The sequence below is a fragment of the Mustela nivalis genome (genome assembly GCF_964662115.1).
Source record: "Mustela nivalis genome assembly, chromosome: 11".
NCBI classification, from domain to species: domain Eukaryota; kingdom Metazoa; phylum Chordata; class Mammalia; order Carnivora; family Mustelidae; genus Mustela; species Mustela nivalis.
The window spans coordinates 58,546,081-58,565,207 of NC_139030.1; the positions used below are offsets into that span (position 1 = coordinate 58,546,081).

Here is a 19,127-nt window from a genome sequence, read left to right on the forward strand (position 1 = left end):
TTGAGATCTGAAATTGTGATACCTCTAGCTGTGTTCTTCTTTTTCAAGAATGGTCTGGCTATTCAAAGTCTTATGGTTCCATACAAATTTTAGTATTATTTGTTCTGGTTCTGTGAAAAATATTGTTGGTATTTTGATAGAGATTGCATTAAATCTATAGATAGCTTGGGTAGTATGGACATTTTAACAGTATTGGTTCTTTCAGTACATGAGCATGGAATATCTTTCCATTTGTTTGTATCATCTTCAATTTCTTTCATCAGTGTTTTGTAGTTTTCAGAGTACAGGTCTTTTACCTCCTTAGTTTATTCCTAGGTATTTTATTATTTTTGGTGCAATCATAAAAGGGGATGTTTTCCTAATTTCTCTTCCTGCTACTTCACTATTAGTGTGTAGAAATATAGCGGTTTTCTGTAGATTAGTTTTGTATCTTGCAACTTTACTGAATTCCTTAATTAGTTCTAGTAGTTTTGTGGTGAAGTGTTTAGGGTTTTCTATGTATAATATCATGTCATCTGCAAATAGTGGCACTTTTACTTCTTCCTTACCAATTTGGATGCTTCTTATGTATTTTTTTTCTTATGTGATTGCTATGGCTAAGACTTCCAATACAATGTTAAATAAAAGTGATGAGCGTGGACAGCCTTATCTTGTTTCCAATCTTAGAGGAAAAGCTCTTACGTTTTCACCATTGAGTATGATATTAGCCGTGGATTTTTTATATATGGCATTTATTATGTTGTAATATGGTCCCTGTAAACCTATTTTGTTGAAGGTTTTTATCATGAATGTATGTTGTATGAATTTTATAAATCTATTGAGATAGCCATATGGTTTTTATCCTTTTTGTTATCAGTGTGATGTAGCACATTGATTGCTTTGTGAACATTGTATTACCCTTGTTTCTGGAATAAATTCCAATTGATTGTGGTGAGTGACTTTTTAAATTCAGTTTGCTAATATTTTGTTGATTTTTGCATATATGTTCATCAGAGATATTGACCTGTAGAGTGTGTGTGTGTGTGTGTGTGTGTGTGTGTGTGTGTGTTTTGTAGTGTCTTTACCTGGCTTTGGTAGCAGGGTAATGGTCTCACACAATGAATCTCAAAGCTTTACTTCCTCTTCTAATATTTGGAAGAATTTGAAAGAACACTTAATTTTTACTTTTTTAAATGAACTTTTTTAGTTTGTTTAGATTTATTTATTTGACAGAGAGAGAGTTCACAAGTAAGCAGAGAGGCAGGCAGAGAGAGGGGGGGAAGCAGGCTCCCCACCGAGCAGAGAGCCTGATGGGGGGCTTGATCCCAGGACCCCAGGACCATGACCTGAGCCAAAGGCAGAGGCTTTAACCCACTGACCCACCCAGGCACCCTGAAAGAACACTTATTAACTCTTCTTTCTTTCTTTCTCTCTCTCTTTATTGTTATTATTTTTATTATGTTATGTTAGTCATCATACAGTGTATCATTAGTTTTTGATGTAGTGTTGCATGAAAAATAGGTATTAATTCTTCTTAAATGTTCAGTAGAATTCACCTGTGAAGCCATCATTTCTTGGACTTTTGTTTGTTGGGAGATTTTTTTTTTTTTATTAACATATAATGTGTTATTTGCTTCAGGGGTACAGGTCTGTGAATCATCAGTCTTAACACAATTCACAGCACTTACCATAGCACGTACCCTCCCCATTGTCCATCACCCAGTCACCCCACACCCCTGACCCCCCACCTCCCCTCCAGCAACCCTCAGTCTCTTATGGTTTGTCTCCCTACTCAGTCCCATCTTGTTTCCCCGGCTTTCCGTATGATCCTCTGCTTTGTTTCTCACATTCCTCATATCAGTGAGATCATATGATAATTGTCTTTCTCTGATTGACTTATTTTGCTTAGCATAATACCCTCTAGTTCCATCCACATTATTGCAAATTGCAAGATTTGGGGGTGTTTTGACGGCTGCATAGTATTCCATTGTGTATATATACCACAACTTCTTTATCCATTCATCTTTTGATGGACATCTAGGCTCTTTCCATAGTTTGGCTATTGTGGACATTGCTGCTATAAACATTCGGATTCACGTGCCCCTTCAGATCACTACATTTGTATCTTTAGGATATATACCCAATAGTGCAATCGCTGGGTCATAGGGTAGCTGTATTTTCGACTTTTTGAGGAAACTCTATTCGAGTTTTTGATTATCGACTCAATTTTATTGCTATTAGTTCAGTCTCTTCACATTTTCTATTTCTTCCTGATTCAATTTTGTAAGATTATATGTGTTGGGGAATTTATCCATTTCTTCTAGGTTGTCCAGTTTGTTGGTATATAATTTTTCATAATATTCTTTTATAATCTTTGTATTTCTGTGGTGTTGTTATTTATCATCCTTTATTTTCTATTTTATTTAATTGAGTCCTCTCTTATTTCCTTGATGAGTCTGGCTTAAAGTTTTATCAGTTTTATTTATCTTTTCAAAGAACCAGCTCCTGGTTTCATTGATCTGATCTAATAATCTTTAAGTTGCTATTTCATTTATTTATGCTCTTATCATTATTATTTGCATTCTTTTACTGACTTTGAGCTTTGTTGGTTCTTCTTCTAGTTTCTTTTGGTGTAAGGTTTGGTTGTTTATATGAGATTTTTCTTCTTTCTTTAGGTATACCTGTATTGCTACAAACTTTCCTCTTGAAAATATTTTGCTGCATCTTAAAGATTTGGGATTGTTGTCTTTTCATTTATCTCCATTTATTTTTTTATTTCCTTTGTTATTTCTTGATTGATCTATTCATTGTTTCCTAGTGTGTTATTTAGCCTCCATGTAATAGTGTGTTTTCCCATTTTTTTCTTGTGTTTGATTTCTAATTTCCTGCTGTTGTGGCTGGAAAAGATACATGATATAATTTCAGTTTTCCTGAATTTATTGAGACTTATTCTGTGGCCTAACATGTTATCTTTTCTGGAGAACATTCCATGTGTACTTGAAAGAATGTGTATTCTGCTGTTTGGGGATAGATGTACCTCTTAGAAATAGTGCTAAAATATAGTAAGATCTGAAATCCCCACTGCCTTCACAGTGTATTAGGCATTGAGCAAGATTTCAGAAGCATGCATATGAAATAGATCCTGTCCTTAGTTCTGATAAGAAGTCTACACTGACATTTCTAAATAAAATCAATGCTGTTAAAGGAAAAAATATTTCATGTAGCAGGGACTAAAAATGTACATAGGCACCTCTTTAATGATGTAAAAGGTGGATTCTCAGATACCATGATTGTGTCTATAGACATGTATGTTGAAATGACACTAGAAAAAGACTGGTTATCAAAGTAAGAGATTTTAGAACCTTAATTTTCAGAAAAAGAACACCTTTGAATAATACATTATGAGGCATGAATTTGTGATAGTAGGTTGTCAAGTAAAATGGAGATAAGGGACATTGGAACTAAGGGGAAAAATCATACTTTTTTTTTTTAGCCAATATTTTTCAGTTTTAAAGCTTTTCATTTTTATTTTTATTAATTTATTTTTTAAAAGATTTATTTGTATTAAAGAGAGACAGAGCATGCAAGTGGAAGGAAGATCAGAGGGAGAAGGGGAGAGAGAATCTCAAGCAGACTCACCACTGAGCATGGAGCCTGACTTGGGGCTCATTCCCATGACCCATGAGATTACCCCCTGAGCCGAAATCACAAGTAGATGCTTAACCAATTGAGCCACTCAGGTGCCCTTTAAAATCTTTTTAAATTAAAACATTGATTGCTTAGGTAACCCTTTTTATGAGTAGTTTGAAAAAATGTTCTTCATTTAATTTTGATAATTCCTCCTGGGGGTTGCTATCTTAGTAGTGTGCATCGAAAATCAATGATGAAGGCGAATTCCCTCATATACAATGCATGCATATTTACAATAAAGGTAGATATTTAAATTAAAGTACATCACAGACAAAAATACACACACAGCCTGTTGGGGGACGGGGGTGGGGGGAGGGAACAACTGTTCAACTTTGAAAAAGTTCCACTCCTCCGTTAACTTCTATTAAAACCCAAAGTGGTAACTTCAATTTAGACTCTTCATGATTTTCATAATCTTGCTATACATGCTTAGATACCCACAACAGATTTTGGTACAATGAAGATTTTTCTCTGCCAAATAAATGGTAGGCTTAATGTTATTATATTGTTAGTATTTTGTTTTTATAGTAATATTATATTGTTACTATTATTTCTCTTTAATCTCTACTTTGGTCTTTTTCATCCTGTGATACCCACACTATTCCAGGTCAGTTTCTCATCACTCTGCTTTACTGTGAAGGAAAGATACATAGTTCCAGGAATGATGGTTACTATTAATCTGGTTTATTGAGGGTGTGTCTCTGGAGGAAACATTATGCTCACTAGTTTGGAACAGTTAACACGGGTTACCATTGCAAGGAGAATATAACAGGACTGATTCTCTTCACTCATGCATTTCATTTCATTTAAATCAAACTTCAGAAAACACAAAGGAAAGAGTCCTAATTTGAAATCAATAACTATCACTTCAAGTTGGCTTCTTTTTGTGGAAGTGTATTAACGTCTTTCATGACAGGCCGTATTTCTGTTAAGACCATAACTTTTGTAACTCATTGCTTTTGTAATTTGTTGCTGCTTTTTCTATATTTTGTTCTTTATTTTATCTGTCAGTGAATCCTATTGAAATGTTCCTATGTAACTTTGGATTATACTCAATCCTATTGCTCCATCATGTCAGTATTTCTCCTTTTTAGTCTTCCTATTGGCAGAGTTTTAACTTTTCCATTGTTATATATTTATTTAGTCATAATTCATCTAATGATCTTTCCTCCTCTTTATCCACTACCGTGGTCTAATATTTTTTAATGATTTATTTATGTAGTTAAAAAAGAGAGGGGGAGGAGGCAGAGGGGAAGAAAGAATCTCAAGCAGACTTTCCACTAAATGAGGAGCTGCACTCAGGGTTTGATCTCATGACCCTGAGATCATGACCTGACCCAAAATCAAGATTCGGAGGCTTGACTGACTGAACCACACAGCCACCCCTACTACTGTCTGTTATTTAAACACAGAATTTTTTTTTTTTTAATGTGACCCAATGTCACTTTCTACCAATTTTGGATTTTCTTTTTCCTGTACAGCCTTAAATATTGCAGAAATTAATATCTCTCTTTATCATATTTTTTATCTTTTCTGAAGTAAAATATTAAAAAATTAAATTCATTGCTAAAGCAGCCCTTAAGTCCTTTGCTACTTATTTTATCTTCTCTCTACTTCTTATTACATATGAAATTGTTTGCTTTCATATTAGTCATTTGTCTACTCTTCCACCATCTGCACTAGAATATAAGTTTCTTGAAGGCAAGGACTCTGTCTTAGATATCATTGTTGTCCAGCACCTAGAAGGTGTCTTTGGTATGTTATGTGTAAATATTTGGTTATTGACTCACTATCCACATAAAAAAGAAGACTAAACTTAAATATAGAACTTCAGTGTCTATAACCTTTATCATAACTGGAATTATCATTTCGTAAATTGCTCTTTTTAGTCTGCCATACATTTTGAAGCATTGAAGTCACATGAATAGATCTACATATATACTATATCAATGTTTCTAATGTTCTCTACATAACAGAGCCTGTACTTTTTATTGGAGAATTCCTATCATATAAGTTATTTGGATCTGTTTGTTGAATAATTACCCATGCAACATGTGTCTTTTCTCTTTTTTCTAAAATGCCATTTTGAGATGGAAATATCACTTGAAAATTAAAACTTGCTTGAACTTAAATTTCTTACTGAACTTTGAATTTTTCTGAAAATAAAGTCTTGCTAAAAATTTGTCTTTATCCAGAAACCAAGGAAGAAAACTATGGAAAGTTCTAGCAACAGTGATAGTGATTCGGGCACGTCATCAGACACCTCAAGTGAAGGCATTAGTAGTAGTGATTCAGATGATCTAGAGGAAGATGAAGAAGAAGATCAAAGTATTGAAGAAAGTGAAGATGATGATTCTGATTCAGAGAGTGAAGCACAACATAAAAGTAACAACCAGGTATAAATAATTTATTGGAAGTATCACATAGTACTCCTATTCAGGAATTAACTGGTTTATCTTGACTCTCAAAGTCTATAAAGTTTAAAGGTAATCATGTCCTTAGTTTTTAACATTTGCACAAGAAAGGAGATGGAGAAACATTTTTAAAGGGACATTTGGTATACTTTTTAGTGAGCTTTATATAACTATTATAAATCATTAGCACTTTTTAGAGTACCTTTTTTCTCCCAAGTTTTACTGTTTGATATTCTTTGTTTTAATAGATATTGAGAAGTTGCCTTTTTATTTTTATTTACAGGTGCTATTACATGGTATTTCAGACCCAAAAGCAGATGGACAGAAAGCAACTGAAAAAGCCCAGGAAAAAAGAATACACCAGCCATTACCTCTTGTGTCTGAATCCCAGACTCACTCATCATTCCAATCCCAGCAGAAGCAGCCTCAGGTTTTGTCACAGCAGCTTCCATTTATTTTCCAAAGCTCTCAGGCAAAGGAGGAATCTGTGAACAAACACACAAGTGTAATACAGTCTACGGGATTGGTGTCCAATGTGAAACCTTTATCTTTGGTAAATCAAGCCAAAAAGGAAACTTACATGAAACTCATAGTTCCTTCTCCCGATGTACTTAAAGCAGGGAATAAAAATACCTCTGAAGAATCTAGTCCTTTGACCAGTGAAATGCGATCCAAACGGGTGAGTGAAAAATTATTTATAGAAGAATTTTATCATTAGAGAAAGAGCTCTTATATAGTCTTACAATATACAAGTTTAAATTAAATTCTGCTCTTATTTCCATACTTCATTAACTACCAGGAATAGAATTTGCACATCAGAAAACTAGATTTCTCTGATTTTATATTTACATATATATCTGCTTAGTATTTATTTGGCAACACAGTCGTGTCATTTTTTCCCCCAGGTATAATGATTTAGTAGTAAGGGGAGCAATATGTTTGGTTAAGATATACTTCACCATTACTTTTGTTTAAGATCAGTGTCCCAACTCCGGGCTCAATCTCACTACCCATGAGATGGACCTGAACCAAAACAAAGAGTCAGACCTGTCAACTGACTGAGTCATCCAGGTGCCCCACCTTTTTCTTAAAGAATTTTTAAAATATTTATTTATTTATGTTAGAGAATTCCTTTGCTGTTTTTAACAAATTATATGAAATACAAAATAGTTTGAGGAATTTTATTTATACAAATACAGAATCACTAATCAGAGACTTTTTTCCTTCTCTTTATTTTCTTGCTGTTGATTTTGTATTATTACAAAGTCTACATTCTTATGTCTAGTAGAATTCTAGCAATTAAATGACCAGTGCCTTTTATTCTAGAACCAATCTAAGTAGAGAAAATATATTATGTTTGAACACAGTATCCTGTCTGTTGATTACAAAAATTATCATTAGGATTCCTAATCATTAGATAATACTTGTACAGCTCCTGCTGTTTGCTATTGTTGTTTTAAGTGCTAAGCATGCATTTACAGACACTAACATCTGTACCTACTACTAATATTATAATGCCCATTTACAGACAATCAAATTGAAATTCATATAGTTTAAATCATTCCCCCAATATCACACTGCTAGTTAGTGATAGAGTTAGAATTCACATTTGGGCAGAGTAGCACTAGAATCCTTGTATGATATGCTGCCTTTCTTTCTAAAAAAATTTTACAGTGCCCTTGTCTATTAACTCTTATTTTGCTGTGAAGAATTTAAGAACAGGGTCAAAGTAAAAAAAAAGACTTGAAGAAGTATGGCTTTTTTGAGAATCTAAATGAATCGTTCTCAAGCCCAAGTATACATTAGAATTACTTGGAAAACTTAAAAAAAAAAAAAAAGAATAACACCTTAGAACCAATGAAATCAGGATATCTTGTGTTAAGACTAAGTAATTGCATATATCAAAAGCTTCCAAATGTATAGCCAGATTTGAGAATCTCTGATCTAAATGGAATGACCAGCTGGGTGTTGGACATTGGGGAGGGTATGTGCTATGATGAGCTCTGTAAATTGTGTAAGGCTGATGAATCACAGACCTGTACCCCTGAAACAAAGAATACATTATATGTTAATAAAAACTTAAGGTAAAAAATAAAAAATAAATAAATGGAATGACCAATGATATGCATTGCATATGATAACTTATAATACACTGTTCAATCATAAGGAGGTATTATTATTGACTCTACATGAGTAAATTATGCAAACTAAAAATTACATTGTTTGAGTTACTTTAATTTTTTATTAATGTGTATCCCACTTTAAGATAAATTATAGTGCGTACCATGAGTAACTTGCATTTTGAAGGGTTTCTCAATTTTCAAAGAGTTTCTTAAATGTTTCTTATTTGAAGAATTTTATATGACTGCCTATTAGAAAGTCACTTACTAAACACTTGCTTAATAAATGTAACCAACCTAGACTTCCTACACATATGAATTTATGTAATTCTTCCAAAATTGTGTGAGGTAAAGAAACTAAGATTTGGAGAAATTAAGTCACTTGCTAGCATCACAGAACAAGTAAAGAGCAGAAGGATTTTAAACAAAGGTCATCCTTATACCAAAGCCTATGATTAAGATGAATAATTTTGTTTTTCTGAAGTGATAATGGTAGTTCATGGGAAATATTTTATTGAATGGATCTTCACATTAGACTCAACTCTAAATGACTTAATCTACTTTTCAGGATACCTAGTGTTGAGTTAAAGTGTATTATAAATATTTTTCTTAATTGGCTTTCTTTATATGACAGATAACATATAGAATTTTGCTTTATTCTTATGATAGTCTCTATTTCATGTTACCTTCCATGTATCTGCCTCCTCAACTAGTCTGTGATTTTTTTTTTAGTATTACCTAATCATTGGTTCTTTCCATATACTTATACTATAGACATTTAATTCAAATCAATATACATTAATTGGATTTATATACCAGTCGTGAGTTTCCTTTATCAGATTTTACCTAGAGGATTTTTTTTTGTGGACTGCAGAGACTTGGTAAGGGCTGGGGGAAGAAGAACTTGGAGGTAGGGGATTGTTTTAAACCTGTCTTCCCATACTTTTATCATCCAAGGGGCTGTCTAAGAACAGCAAGACATTTGCTGCTGTGCAGTTCTCAATTTTCTTCCTTCCTCCTTTTGATGTTCTACCCCCCAATATAAAAAAGCACAACATATTTGCTTTAAAAGAGTAACTGCTACTACTCTTTTGGTCTTTAGCTATTTTTGAAAATCTTAAGGTGTCAATATATGGAAAGTGAGTTTTTAGAATTATGGAGTGAGAAGCAATTTCAGAAAATTAAAATATAAAACTCAAGGGCAAGGTTTTGTTTTCATGATTGTTTAGATTCTATGTATTTAGAAGGAAAACTTATTACCTATAAAAAAAGAGTACAACATGATTATATGGTCATAATTTTGTTCTAAGAAATGAAAATATGCTAAATTTTTCTGCTGAAAACTTAAATCAGTATATATTAAATATGAAGGTAAGTGCATTATATATTTACTTATATATAATACACAATATTTCTGTTATATAAATATTAAGTAAAATTATGTTAATGTATTTTATATAAGAATTTTGCCTTAAAATTCTTTTTAAAAGGTAAACACAATTATTTAGCGTAAGTTTCCATATTTTATTCACTGAATAAATACTAATTAAGCACTTTCTTTTTGTGAAGCATTGCCTTAGGTATGAGTTATTATGTGACAGTCTTTGTTTACAAAGTGAAGTGATACACTAAAGATGTTAAATAAGATAAAACAGTTTATATAGGAACTGCATACTGCTTATTAGTACTGCTACTGTAAAAGATTTAATACATAATTCTATATTGCATTCCATCTGCATGTATACTTCTGAAGTGCCCACCACAAATTTCTGCCTACTAGAGTGTTAAGAGCCCTGCTCCAAGCTGACAGCACTGTTGATTTTAATTTTAAGGCAACCATTTTCATTACATATTTTTCCTTCTGAAATTTAGTTGTATTTCTAGTAACTTAAAATACTTTAATCATTCTACTCAATTTTTTTTATTTTTTTAACGATTTTTTAAATTTATTTGACAGTCAGAGATCAAAAGTAGGCAGAGAGAGGAAGGGAAGCAGGCTCCCTGCTGAGCAGAGAGCCTAATGCGGGGATGGATCTCAGGACTCTGTGACCATGACCTGAGCCAAAGGCAGAGGCTTAACACACTGAGCCACCCAGGTGCCCCTCTGCTCAAGTTTTTATATATTAATTATATATATTTAATAAGGTTCATCTGATTTTATTATTTTCAAGAAGATTCTGAGAACCAAATAATATTTTGTTTCTTATGTACAGATGTAAATTTTATGGCTTAGTGGCTTACAAATCAGTTTTTTCCAAGAAAAATATAATTTTTCTAAACTGTTTTATTACACATTTTTCACTGCTAATGTGCTAAAGGCACTCTGAGGTAGATCCCACAGAATGTTGAGCCAGAAGTCCCAACAGTTCATATCATTTCTGCTGCAGACAGTACTGGGTAACAAATAGGGAGTTCAAAGGATTGATAGAGACAATGAGTGCTTCTGGCTGGAACAAACATGGAAGGCTTATTGGGTGTAATTTCGAAGAAGGAACAAGATTTCATCAGCTTGAGATTTGTAAGAGGAGGACGTTTTAATTAGTAATTTAAAAAAAAAAGATTTTATTTATTTATTTGACAGACAGAGACCACAAGTAGGCAGAGAGGCAGGCAGAGAGAGGAAGGGAAGCAGGATCCCCGCTGAGCAGAGAGCCCAATGTGGGGCTCAATCCCAGGACCCTGGGATCATGACCTGAGCCGAAGGCAGAGGCTTTAACCCACAGAGCCACCCAGGCGCCCTAAGAGGAGGATGTTTTACACAGAGAAAATTATTATAGCAAAATGTGGAGATAATGAAAATATGACTTATACAGGGCATGACAAATAGTCCCGTTTGACTAGAAAGTTGTATTAGTGCCTATTTGAAAAGTCATTTGAGTATCAGAATTAAGTATTTAGGCTTTATAAAGTTGCTAATGAGAGAGGAAACACTAAAGCTTTTAACCAAGGAGCTCATATAACAAAGTAAAGGCTTTAAATTGAGATTTATTGGCATTGGCATATTGCATATATTGGGATTTATGTGGGAAGAAAGGAGGTATGGCTTAAGTTTACATAATGTTTTAATGAGATAGGGATATGGCTGACTTGGAAGAGAGAAAAGTAAAAGATGTTTTTCGAGTTTCAAATTTAGGTTATTGAGACAGTGGGAGCAATAATAATGAGAGAGGTCACTCAAGAAACCTATGTTTTGAGGGGAGAAAGGCCAATTGAATTTTAAACATATGTCTAGCCAAGATTCAGCAACCAACTAGTCATTACTGCCACTAATTCTGAGCACGTGCATATTATGATTTAAATTTGTATATGAGCAGCTGTTGTCAGATATAGAATGCAAATAAAAATAATCTTTGTTTTTATGGCACATTGTTGTTTTGTTTTTTAACTTATGTTTCAACAGGAACAATATAAACAGACATTCCCAGTGCAGTTAAAGAAACAAGAGTCATCCAAGAGCTTGAAGAAGGTTATTGCAGCTTTGTCAAATCCAAAAGCAACCTCTAGTTCACCAGCACATCCAAAACAAACAGTAGAAAACAACCACCCTAATCCATTCTTGACAAATGCACTTTTAGGTAATCACCAACCAAATGGAGTTATTCAAAGTGTCATTCAAGAAGCTCCTCTAGCACTTACTACCAAAACTAAAATGCAGAGTAAGATTAATGAAAACATTGCTACTGCAAGTAGCTCTCCTTTTTCCTCACCTGTAAATTTGAGCACAACCGGGAGAAGGACCACTGGCAATCAGACAACTGTGATACCCTCCGCCTCTCCCATAGTGCATCCTCAAGGGAAGGAAAAAGTGGTTAGCAATAATGTAAACACAGTAAAAACACAGCTTCACCCTCACCCTGCAAAATCTCTAGTGGAACAGTTTAGGGGAACAGATTCAGACATTCCCAGTAGTAAAGATTCTGAAGATTCAAACGAGGATGAAGAAGAAGATGACGAGGAAGAAGATGAGGAAGATGATGAAGATGATGAATCTGATGACAGCCAATCAGGTTATTTTCTATTTTAAAATTTGAAGTATTTATCTAAATGCTATGTGGACCAAAACAGTTAAAGGAGGTTCTTAGTTCACAGACCTGTAGTCCTTGTCATTCCCTGAGTTTCACACAGCTATGAGCCTGTCCATAGTGAGCTGGTAAAATATTGGAGTGATTAAAATTGGAAATCCTGAGTTAAATTCTCAGCTTTGCTACTCATTTAACATTAAACAAATAAAAACTTTAAATGCATATAGATGATGCATAAATTAATAATGAACTTCACAAATTTGCTTAATTTTCATTTAATTCATGACCATTCATTTGTCCTTTCTTTTTCATCTCTTCTGCTACTTATTTAAATGTGTCAGTAGATATTTTGAATGAAGGATGTAAATTTGTAGTCAGTCATTTAGAAAGCACCAAAATCCTAAATCGCTATGAATTATCCATTAGGAACACAGAATTTATTTAATAACAAGAAGAGAGCTCCTTGATTTTATTTTGATTTGCTTTCTTGTTTTGCTTGTTTTTTTTTAAATTTCTTTCTGTTTTTCTTCCCCTTAACTCTCCTCATTGTTCTACAGAAGATTGAAAGCATAAAATATAAGATAACTTAAATTTTATATACAAAGGTGAAATACATATTATAAAAATATTTGGATTTGTTATGGTCAGCCACAAGTCCAGTGGTAAATTTTCTAGCTGTCAATATGAACAGAAAAATACAGTCAGTTATACAATTTAAAGTGTCTAACGTAGAAACAACCTACTTGCTCAGGGGGGTAAGAACAAATTTTCCTAATAATATTTTTCTTGGGATTCCCATAAATACAACTTTGCATGATCAAGTTTGAATATCATTATTAATAACTTTCAAAGGCAATTTTTATAACAAATTTCAACATAGGCAGATGGTACTACACAAAACGTGATTCCACAAAAATTGTTACTCTGAGAACCTTTAAAATACATTGCAAGTATCAGACCTGTGTTTATCGAGTTTAATCCAGGAATAAATAATGCCCATCTATAGGAAGAGATGTATTTATAGGACTACATTCCTAGACCAAACTTAAATTGTTAAAACATTAAATGATCCCACATAATCATTTCTGCAACCTGGTCTTTTGTGAAGCCTAAGAAGCCTGATGAGGTCTTGCACTTAAATAAAATACAAGCCAGAAAAGCCAAGAATCTCTCAGAAAATGGTTTTCTTTTACCTCAAAGCCCACATGAAAAAAATGATGGTAGTTCCAGACTTTTCTTCCTTATACTGAACCTAGTATACTAGAAGTATACTAATAGCTTCTTAGGAAGCTATAGGAATCTATTAATTTAAAGAATCAATTCTATTCCCTCTATACCTTAGTTTCTCTATTAAATTAAAAATGATTTTGAAACCACTAAGCAGAACTCGTCATGTGAATAGTGTCATGTGAGAAGAACTGGTTTATGATTAAAGTGTTGAGTAAAACCGATACTTTTAACAAAGGATTCTGAGAATTTCTAGTCTGCATACACTGTACGCAAATAGCTTGTTAGATAGTAATTTTTACATGAACTCTTCAGAAGAGTCGCTCAGTTGAGTTCAATCACAGATGCTGATTCCTAAACTATTCCATTTAGATACAAACTGCAAATGTTGGTGATTATCTAGTTATAATATACAAATGCTTCTTTTACTTCCCAGAATCAGATAGTAATTCAGAATCAGATACAGAAGGATCAGAAGAAGATGATGATGATGATAAAGACCAAGATGAATCAGATAGTGATACTGAAGGAGAGAAAACTTCAATGAAACTGAATAAAACAACTTCCTCTGTCAAAAGCCCTTCCATCAGTCTCACAGCTCACTCAACACCTCGTAACCTCCACATAGCAAAAGCCCCAGGCTCTGCTCCTGCTGCCTTATGTTCTGAGTCCCAGTCACCTGCTTTTCTTGGCACACCTTCTTCCACACTTACTTCAAGTCCACACTCTGGTACCTACACTTTATTTTTATTATTGTAAAGTAGAAGTCAGACCATAGCAAGAATTCTTATTTATACAGTGTTCTGGGGATGACCTCATTGAAATCAAGTGTTACAGCTAGATTCAAGGTTGGCTAAGAAAGGTCAGCATGTATTTTCCAAGGATATGACCCATTACCATTTTTATTCTGTGCTTTCAGTTTAAGAACCTGGTTGGTGACAGACAGCTCTTGATTTCGAATATTTTCCTGCTTTTGTGTTCAGTTTATGTCTCTAGAATTTAGAATTTGACTAACAGTTGAGCTTTTTGTACTTGATTAAAGTGAGTTCCCTTGTTACTTAAGATACAGTTGCATATCTGCCCAACACATAGCCCAAAGGTCATTTGAGTTAGCGAGTAGCATTATTATTTCATTAACATGCCACATCTTTTTTTTCTATTTGACCTTTTATAAACTTTTAGAGGTCTTTATTAAAAGTTTTTACATTAATATTCCAAAAGGACTTTTTGTTTCTGTTTCAATAGCTAAGAAAATATAGAGTTATATAGGACAATATCATGTTGCCTTACTTATTTCACGCTTTCTTAGAAATGTCTAGTTTTGCTTTCATTTGCCACAGACCAGTATGATATTCTACTAATTTAAGAAGCACATATTTGCATTTGTGAAACTTGGCTGTTGTATATGAAGAATTTTGCGTACGATCACAATCCTATTCTTTTGTACTTTCGGTTGAAAGATCTAGTAGTAGTTTTGACTATGGATTTATATGAACATAGAAGTTATATTATTTTTAAGTGTGTGAGCCAGCTGTTGAAATTTTTCAGCATCTTAAAACTCCTATTCTCAAAGAAAACAACCATACCTGGTTTTCTGAAACCTCTATCTACAATTTTCCTCCTCCTTCTTTAGCTATTTCTTTAAATACAAATTGAGAGGAAAGCTATGTATTTTTACCTTCCACTGTATTTTATTTAGAAAGACCAGTTATTCTGTCATGCAGCCCAAAGAAGAGAGAAAAAAAAAAATCCTCTGTACAGTATGTTTTGTTGCACATCATCTAAAAGTAGCCTACGAGTTGCAGAAATACCTTAAGTAATTCAAGTTATTGAGATGTGTTATTTAAAGAAAAGTTTCAACACTATCAAAAACTTGTCTTCTATATAAACTAATCTTTTATGTTAACTGGATGAATTTTCTTGAAGGCACTTCCAAAAGAAGAAGAGTAACAGATGAGCGTGAACTGCGTATCCCTTTGGAATATGGGTATGCAAAATAAGACTTCTCTTTTTGCTTTGCTACCACATATTTATGTATGTTTGATTTCTCACTGTATCTCACTAAAAGAATTGAATATACTACAGAGTATTTATTAGAGCAGAAGAGCTAGAGTGAAGGGCAAAGAAGTTGATATGTCGGAAAACCGAAATTAAGGCTCACTGCAGCATTTAGATGGGATCAGGCAGCCAGTGCGACTGAGGGGGAAAAAAAGCAAGAGAAAATCATGTGGCAGAGGGGAGGGCAGAGACACAGTTAAGAGTATGAGAGGTTTTTGCAAAGATAGAACTAAAGGACAGTAAAAGTCACAGTGGGCAAAACTGGGGCACTTGAGCAGAGTGTGGCTAAAATGGACTAATTGGAACTGAGAAGTTTTACACTCGAAGTAGATGATCCTCAAGGAGCAGAGAGCCAGGTTTATGGCACTCTTTTCACCTAAAGCTTCTCAGATATAAAAAATCATTACACATGGATACATGTTACTGAATTTGTCCGAATACCCAAAGGAATACCAGTGAATGATTTCTAAGAAATGTAATGGAGTTTAATATTTGTAACTTGAGACTGATTAATTTTTAGTGGAATCATGTAACTAAAAATCTAAATAACTTTAATGATAAATGTATCTGAGCTGTATGATTAGGGATTTGTATTTATTTGTATTTTTTATGTTGTCTAAAAAGCATGTATTCTTAACTTTTTTAAAGCTTTCTTAAAACTAAATATGTTATAACCCTTATTTCTGTTATGTGTAGCTGGCAAAGAGAGACAAGAATAAGAAACTTTGGAGGGCGCCTTCAAGGAGAAGTAGCATATTATGCTCCATGTGGAAAGAAACTTAGGCAATACCCTGAAGTAATAAAGGTACATACTTTTCACCAAATAATATACATTTGGTGCCTATTAAGCATGTTTATGGAAAAAAGGTGCTCTCCTTTCTCAGATAAAGTTCCTTGATACAAAATATTCTCTTGTATGGGACTAAATGTACTTAACTTAAATTGATCTTCTCTAAATTCATAGCCCCTTGATAGAATATACAAAACATTAGTATCCTGAAGAAAGCTCTACATCAAAGCTGGGTTGTAATTATTAAAACCTGAAGTGGAAAAATATGTGATTTTTTCAGTATCTCAGCAGAAATGGAATAATGGATATCTCAAGGGACAATTTCAGCTTCAGTGCAAAAATAAGAGTGGGTGACTTCTATGAAGCCAGAGATGGACCGCAGGTATCCACTTTTTAAAAAGTATAGTCTTTAAACCAAAAAGTAGTACCATAACCTAAATGAAGTAAATTTCACTACACTCTGAAGCATTGCCTTTTGTTAGTTGATTCGTATAGCTATACATATAACTTTGTGGTTAACACTCACCAAGGCCTCAATATACTATATTCCAGTAACAAGGAGCTTTGACATAATAGATGTCTTTTTCAAGTTTTTTAAGTCAATATTTTCCTGTTTATTTATTTTGTCAACAATTTTACAGTTTATACAGGTATAAAAGTATCTGCATGTTCCCGTGAAATATAGAAAAACATTAGTTCCCTGAAAGGTAAACTAATTTAAAGGTAAATTAATTTGAATAGTGAAAATATGTTGTTAGAAGTCAGTCCAAAGGGGAATAAATATGCCTTAGTTTTATGGAAGGGTCTTGTCCATCTGATTATGCCATGCTACATGATCCATTGTCACAGTTTGGTAATTTGAAGTGAGGGAAGTTTCCTTAATATTAGGTGAGTGAAATTTCTGCTTTTTACAGAAATTGAATTTTTGAGTTAATTGTATGGATTTCTGAAAATATCACCACAACTCCCTTTTTGCCCATGGGTTAAGTATACAACCTGACCAATCAGCACAAAGAACCCACCAGAGACATTTCATTTCCTGCGTGTTTCCTATAGGATTTTGCTTTTGTTTCTTACTTGGATTCAGCTGCATAGCTTATTATTCCCTTTAACTTTATCAGCTCCATTGAAAGAGGACCTAGTTAAGGAGTGAGGAGACCTAGATTGTTGTTAATCTATGAAATAGACTTTGTGAATTCAAACATCAAAATAATGCCTCCTTTTCCCTCAGTTTCCTAATCCGCAAAGTAAAGACTATAATAATTTTACTTCTGCCTCATAGGATTATGGTAAGGTTAAAATGAGATCATATGCTTGAACATACTTCAAAAGATTAAATTGCTCAGCCAACTGAAGTTGATATTTTCTTTCTTGATTGGATCTTTCTTTCTTTTGGCCTATTATAATGCATAGAAAGAAATGTTTTCTATAATAAATATTTTCTAGTTTGAATTGGCAGGTTCTTCCATCTTATCTTACCCTCTAATTTTATAGTTAGAGAAATAAAAAAAGGCCTTCCTAATTCTGCAGGAGGTTTTTTTTTTTGAGACCTCAAACATTAAGGGAATTTTCCAAGATCACACAATCTTAACCAGGCAGAGACATAAGTAGAACTTGGGTTTCTTTCTTTCTTTCTTTCTTTCTTTCTTTCTTTCTTTCTTTCTTTCTTTTTTAAAGATTTTATTTATTTATTTTACAGAGAGAGATCACAAGCAGGCAGAGAGGCAGGCAGAGAAAGAGGAGGAAGCAGGCTCCCCGCCGAGCAAACAGCCCGATGCGGGGCTGGATCCCAGGACCCTGAGATCATGACCCGAGCCGAAGGCAGTGGCCCAACCCACTGAGCCACCTAGGCGCCCTAGAACTTGGGTTCCTAACAGTGTTCTTTTATCTTCACCATATAACCCATTTTCATTATTATTCATGACTTTTTAAGGAACAAGTTATGTCCAGTTCTACTAGTTTCTTTCCTGGTAATTCTAAAATGCTAAAATATATTTCTCGGAGGCTCAGCTTCTTTATTGAAATATTTTCTAGGATTTTTCTCTGTTTATTTTTTAAACTTAAAAAAATTTTTAAGGCACCTGGGTAGCTCAGTCAGTTAAGCTTCTGCCTTCAGCTCAGGTCATGATCCCAGGGTCCTGGGATTGAGTCCACATCAGGCTCCCTGCTCAACAAGGAGTTGGTTTCTTCCTCTCCATCTGCCTCTCTCCCCATTGACGTTCTTTTGCTCTCGGTCTCTGTCTCTTAATAAATAAATACAATCTTTGAAAAAAAATTTTTTAATGATTTATTTATAAAAAATTTTTAAACGTACACTAAATCTGTTGTCAAATAGATCCTCAGAATTTGTTATTATACCCACTTCCATATTTACTGGATCAGTTTTGTAACACAGAAAAGTTAGAAGATAATAATTTTATTTAAAATTCTGACATTTTTTAATCTTTGGCTCATGGTATAAATCCTGACTTGTTTTATTTATGCCAAAGATATCCTTATGTTTTAAAGTTGAATAGATTTTTGTTCTGAGAGGAAAGCTAATTGCTGTTCAATACATAAAGGATTTTTAGTTTTGTATCAGTGATAATTAGACTTAATCTATAAAGCCTCATTAGGCAGACTAAAATGTTCTTTGACATCCATTCACTTTTTATTAAACATAATCAGTGTTTTCCAAATGTGTATTACTTTGTTGAGAGATCAGTTCATCAAGGAAATATGATGAATTACTAAATTCAGAATATGTTAAGCTGCCAGCATTTCGGCAGACTGCTAAGGGAAAATATTAGCAATTTTGAGAGCACTTCTGTCAGTTAAAAAAATTAGC

The 19,127-nt window shown here is 33.6% G+C and overlaps 1 protein-coding gene across 39 annotated transcripts in view; it reads left to right on the plus strand.

Annotated features, from left to right (window-relative positions):
* Positions 1-19,127, plus strand: part of BAZ2B (bromodomain adjacent to zinc finger domain 2B) — a 193,494-nt gene that overhangs the window by 77,364 nt on the left and 97,003 nt on the right. For 16 of the 39 annotated variants that reach the window (XM_082691327.1, XM_082691329.1, XM_082691328.1 and 13 more), the window contains 7 exons: positions 5,865-6,065; positions 6,367-6,762; positions 11,604-12,210; positions 13,889-14,182; positions 15,379-15,439; positions 16,207-16,315; positions 16,581-16,682. In XM_082691327.1, the coding sequence (XP_082547453.1) occupies positions 5,865-6,065; positions 6,367-6,762; positions 11,604-12,210; positions 13,889-14,182; positions 15,379-15,439; positions 16,207-16,315; positions 16,581-16,682 (1,770 nt within the window). The remainder of the gene's footprint in view (positions 1-5,864; positions 6,066-6,366; positions 6,763-11,603; positions 12,211-13,888; positions 14,183-15,378; positions 15,440-16,206; positions 16,316-16,580; positions 16,683-19,127) is intronic. The other 23 variants (XR_014300676.1, XM_082691299.1, XM_082691300.1 and 20 more) reach the window with 3 other exon arrangements.